The sequence below is a fragment of the Anolis sagrei genome, chromosome 2 (assembly GCF_037176765.1).
Source record: "Anolis sagrei isolate rAnoSag1 chromosome 2, rAnoSag1.mat, whole genome shotgun sequence".
Taxonomy (NCBI): Eukaryota; Metazoa; Chordata; class Lepidosauria; order Squamata; family Dactyloidae; genus Anolis; species Anolis sagrei.
Window position 1 is genome coordinate 53,499,984 of NC_090022.1, and position 5,945 is coordinate 53,505,928.

Consider the following 5,945-nt stretch of genomic DNA (forward strand, 5'->3'; position numbering starts at 1 on the left):
GGATTCCCTCGTGCTTAGCAACAATCATAGGAGGGCTACTGGGAGATTGCACTGGTTGGGAGTCTTGTTCCTTGGCAGAAATGTGATGTTGGTTCTTTCACATGCTGTTCAACTCATAATCTACAGTGAAATCTACAGGTATGCCAAATGAACAGCAGGTATGGAGGCTCTATTTTTTCCCCAAAGGACAGCCTTTGGTTGGGCCACCTGACTTGAGACCTTAATCAGGGATGATCTGGCAATCTCAAGAATGGAGTGTCCAGAACCATAATATAAGAAGAGATGTTGCGAATCCCAAATGAATCAAGAACTAAATCAAGGGAGTAGTCCGGAACCTTAAGTCAGAGTTATGCTGTGAACACACCACATAAATGTAATAGCTGTTGCTGAATGTGCTTTCCTTTTTTCCTCCTTTTTTGAGAGAAAGTTTCTAAGTTGAGAAGATAGGATTTCTTAGCAGCGCCATCTAACAGCATTATAGGTCCCCAAGCAAAGCAGTGCACTGGGCCCTGCCTATACAATGATTCACAGGAATACAAATGTAAATTGTCGATAAAATAAACTTATATTTATTGATAATTTCAACAAAACAGTGTTTTGACATTTAAAAACATGCTGTATAACAAAGATTAATCAATACAAACTTTTTTTACAATATAACATGAGCTCTGAAGTTGAAAAAAATCAACATAAAAATAGAACTTAGTCATAATTTTTCTCCTTCTACCGAGTTAGCAGAAAATTTGAATCTAAGATGAGTGATTGGAAAATTACTGTAAAATTCTAGATTAGCATGGACTCCTTTGCTCTGTTCGTAGATTGGTATGGACTCCTTTGCTCAAGGGGCCTCTTAGAAACTGCCCATGTGTTAAGACAGCATTGAATCTTAAACGATTGTGTTTTGAAGAGCTAGATTTCAACAACAAGCTGGGAGCCATGATTCCAAGTTCACTAACATCACCACTATTATTTCTCCTTCTCTTTCATCTGCACATTATAGTAAATCTAATAGGGATATTTATTTATTTATTTATTTATTTGCAGTATTTATATTCTGCCCTTCTCACCCTGCAGGGGACTCAGGGCGGATTACAATGTACATATACATGGCAAACATTAAATGACATAAACACACAACATATATAGACAGACAGTCAGAGGCTATTTAACATTACAACTTTTTCTGTCCACCAGGGGGAGCATCACCGTCCATTCACAACACTGATGAAGTACTTCCTCATTCCCCGCATGCTTGCTGAAGATTTTTATGGCTTCGTAAATTAGTTAAATTAGTGTCCCCACATAAGTGGTACCTAAATTTCCTCCCTGACAGATGCAACTGTCTTTTGGGTTGCAAAGGTCAACCACAAGCTACACAAATTGGTTGGAAGCTCACTCCAACCTGGGCTGGCTTTGAACTCATGACCTTTTGGTCAATGGTGATCTTAATGCAGCTGGCTCCCAGCCAACTGTGCCAGAGTCCCGGTGCTTAATTAATAGAGGTGTGCATGTTTGTTAGTCTTCGTATGTTGTACCAAATTTGTTAAATTCACACTTTCAAGGCAATTTCCAACATGTCGGCATGGCCTGCACCAAAAACTTAAGAATTGAAAATCAGCATTTTACAAAGAAAAAAGAATTGTGATTTTAAAAGAATACCCAATCTCTACTATCAATAACAGAAGAAAATATACATTCTTAACAGATGAATTAAAAAGACAAAATATGAGATTCCGTTGGCAAAAAGAAGGGTTAATGACGACATACAAAGGACAAAGATATTGGATAAAGTCAGTGGAAAGAGCTAGACAGTTTTACAAAGGAATAAAGACGGAAGAAATGGAAGAAAAAGAGGAAGATTCTGATATTAAAAGAAAACAGACCAAAAAGCAACTGACCTTATCACCCAGAAAAGAAGAACTGGAGCTAAGCAAACACAAGCTGAACCAGAAAGCACAGAATGACATAATAGAGAAAAAGACAGAAAGTCAAGAAGAGATAGCAACCAATGAAGAGGAAGAGGAAGGAGAGGAAGAGGAAGTACTGGAAGAAGAAGAGGAAGAAGAAGAAGAACCAAGGAATACTTATTAAATGAACACCAGTTTTAGATTATTTTGTAACAATGTTAACGGCCTTAACTCCAATAAAAGAAATAAAATATTTAATATATTTTTTAAAAAAAGTTTCAAATAATTGCTTTACAAGAGACACACATAGCCAACAAACATGTATCACATTTTGACAATAAAAATTAGGCATAGTATATTACTCATCGGCTTCTGAAAAAGGGGCGTGGCCACTTATATTAGCAAGGATATCACATCAGAAATGGCCTTCAGAGACCAAGAGGGGAGAATGGTAGGAGTACTAATTAATTGGCAAAACACCAGAATACTAATATGTAATATATATGCGCCCAACAATACAAAATCAAAATTCTGAAATCCTTAGAAACATATATATTAGATCAAGAATTCGATAAGATTATAATATTAGGCAACTTCAGTGGAGTATTAGACAAAGAATTAGACAGGATTACCAAAGGAATACACGAAAGAACATCAAGTATGCTACCAAAACCTCTTATAAATATAAAGAAAGACCTAAAAATCGAAGACATATGGAGAGTTAAAAATGGAAATACTAAGGATTACACCTTTTTCTCGGCCAGACACCAGAGCTGGTCGAGGATTGACATGATATGGGCCTCGCTTTCACTATTAACAATGACGAACAAGATAAAGATAACAGCAAGAACAGACTCGGACCATTGTCCAATAGAAATGGAAATTAAAACTGGAGAAAAAAGATGGAGATGGAATTTGGATGATAACTTACTGGAAAAAAAGAAGATATTGAGAGAAATAAAAATATACTGGAAGACTACTTCAAAAATAACGATACATCAGAGGTCGGCATATTCACCATATGAGAAGCAAGCAAGGAGGTATTAAGGGATCATCTTATACAACAAAAGGCATGAAAGAAGAAAGAAAAGATACGAAAAATAAAGGAAATCATGGAAGAGATACCAAAAGAAGAGGAAAAACTAAAAAGAAATCCAAAAAGTAAAGAAGTAGCTAAATAGCTGAAGATCTTACAAAAAAAAAGGGAACACTTAGAGTTGGAAGAAAAAGCTAATCAATTAAAATGTATTAAGGCAGACCACTTCCAAAATGCGAACAAACCAGAGAGGTGGTTGGCCAAAAAACTAACAAAAATGAAGAAATCAAGATACATAACAAAAATAAGAGAAAATGAGAAGGCGTACACCCAGGAAGCAGAAATAAGAAATCAATTCGTAAAATATTACAAAAAATTATATCAAGATGATCAGATCAAGATAGAAAACATTTTGCAATATCTAGAGAAAAAGAAAATTCAAAGAATATCGGAGGAAGAAAGAGAAGCTCTGAATAAAGAAATATCAGAAAAAGAAATTAAATTGGCAATCAAAAACCTGAAGGTGAACAAGGCGCCAGGAGGAGGTCAGGGAGAGCAGCCGGAAGATCGCGGAGCTGGTGGCCAAGGAGCGGGACCTGGAGCACGTCGTCCACAGCCAGGCCCTGGCCATCGCGAAGCTGGAAGTGGTCAGCCGGGAGGCCAAAGAGGCCAATGTGGAGCTGACAGCCAGGTTAACAAGCAGAGAGTTGGAGCTTTCGCGGACGAAGGAGGCCCTGGCCCAGTGGACAAAGCAGAAGGAGGCCCTGGAAGCCCGAGTTCCTGAGATCGAGCAGAAGCTGCACAAGTCGGAGATGGAGCGCAGGCAATTGCACAACACCGTCCAGGAGCTGAAGGGCAACATCCATGTCTTCTGCCATGTGCGCCCACTGCTGCCTTGCGAGAAGGAGACCAGAAGGGCATGGCCAACCTCCACTTCACGCCCAAAGATCGGAAGGGCCTCGTCCTCTCCAAGGCGAGGAATCCCATGTCGGCCAGGAGCGTAAGGAGGACATCACCTACGAGTTCCACTTCGATCGGGTCTTCCTTCCCTCCAGCTCCCAAGGGGCGGTCTTCGAGGAGATCTCCTTGATGGTCCAATTGGCCCTGGATGGCTATCACGTCTGCATCTTTGTGTACGGCCAGATGGGGAGCGGGAAGACCTACACCATGGAGGGCCCTGAGGAGATGAAGCCCCAGGCTGCCAGCATGATCCCCCGGGCCATGCACCAGATCTTCCAGGCCGCCAAGGAGATGGAGGCCAAGGGGTGGAAGTACCAATTCACGGCCAACTTCCTTGAGATTTACAACGAGACCTTGAGGGACCTGCTGGTTCTGCGGCCGGAGCAGAACACAGAGCTGGAGATCCAGAGGGTCAGCCAGCGCACCAAGGAGCTCCACGTCCCCAACCTCAGCTACGTCCCAGTCGCCTCGGAGCAGGAGGTGCTGAAGCTGCTACAGCGAGCCAAGGTCAACCACTCTGTGGCCCAGACCAACCTGAACGAGCGCTCCTCCTGCAGCCACAGACTCTTCCAGCTCCGCATCGAGGGCCAGCACGCCGCCCGGGAGCTCCACACCTCCTCGGTGCTGAGCCTGGTGGACCTGGCTGGAAGCGAGCGGCTGGACAAGTCCCTCTCGACGAGGGAGCGCCTCAAGGAGACCCAGGCCATCAACAGCAGCCTCTCCAACCTGAGCCTGGTCATCATGGCCCTCAGCAATAAGAAAGCCCATATTCCTTACCGGAACAGTAAGCTGACCAACCTGCTGCAGAACTCCCTGGGAGGCAGCTCCAAGATGCTCATGTTTGTCAACATCTCCCCCTTGGAGGAGAACTTTGGGGAGTCCCTCAGCTCCCTCCAATTTGCCAGAAAAGTAAATGAGTGTGTCATCGGGACAGCATCGGCCAATAGGAAATGAGGGACGGACGACGGATGGCGGAGCAGACAGTGTGTTTGCCAGCAAAGAAGCACTTCGGGGTCCATGACTGGGGTGGGGGAGGGGTTGGTTGACCCCCACTCCCCAGTTTCTTCTTCCTTATTCTCTTTCTGTGATTATTGGGGGGGGGGGGTGTTTTTTCTCTTTCTTACGCTGTTATAAAAAAAGTTAATAAACTTTGTGAATAAAGGTGAAGAAAAAAGAAGAATAAGAATAAGAAGAATTGAAACTTACCCAATACATTTTCATTTTGTAAATCTAGGAAGCCTCCCAAAGTCAGTTTTATTTTCAGCACAAGGAAGCAAAGCCAAGCCAATAAGGCTGTCTTTCCTCTTTAAATTAATGGCCTTTCACCATTAGGAGAGGGAATGCAGGGAGAAAGCAGAGGTGGCTGGGAAAGAAAGCACAGAATTCTGGGAAATGTAGTTTGGGAAAGCAAGGAGCCTTTTGGCAGAGAATGCAAAAAGCCCTGCCCTACACTACATTTCCCAGAATGCTGCTCACATAAAAAAGCCCCAATCAGAAGAGGGGAGAGAGATTTGTCCCTCTGTAGCAGAGGGACAAATCCAATAACTCTGTAGCAGAGGGCCAGATCCAACAACTCTAGAAATGGGCACAGGTGGCACACAAGCCTTAAATGTGTAAAGGCACTCCTGGTCACAACTGAAACCTTAACTTCCATGCTCAGGACTGGATGCAGAAATTTACCCCAAGCTATAAATTTACATCTTCAGGCTGATTCCCTATTCCTTTATCTGCCTTCCAAGTGACCAGCAGCACCTCTGTCTCTTTCTACGAACTGGCATGGGTGCTGAAATTGATAGGGGAGGCCCTTCTCTCGGTCCCACCACCATCTCAAGTGTGGTTGGTGGGGATGGGAGAGAGGGCCTTCTCTATGGTGCCCCCCACCCCCCAGCTCTGGAATACCCTCCCAAAAGAGATTAGATTAGTCCCCACCCTTCAATCCTTCCATTCCAACCTGAAAACATGGATGTACAGACAGGTCATTGACCTTGAGTAGGCTGAATGGGCCCATATGAAGCTGACACTTGGCCCCTTGTGAATTGACT

General features: G+C 43.3%; 1 protein-coding gene across 1 annotated transcript; it reads left to right on the forward strand.

Annotated features, from left to right (window-relative positions):
• The first annotated feature begins 2,328 nt into the window (after positions 1 to 2,328).
• KIFC1 (kinesin family member C1) lies at positions 2,329 to 4,872 on the forward strand. Its single transcript, XM_067464784.1, is given in 4 exon segments — positions 2,329 to 2,358; positions 3,483 to 3,849; positions 3,852 to 3,914; positions 3,917 to 4,872. Coding segments are annotated over 4 exon segments (1,401 nt in total). The 3' UTR covers positions 4,858 to 4,872.
• Positions 4,873 to 5,945: the final 1,073 nt, after the last annotated feature.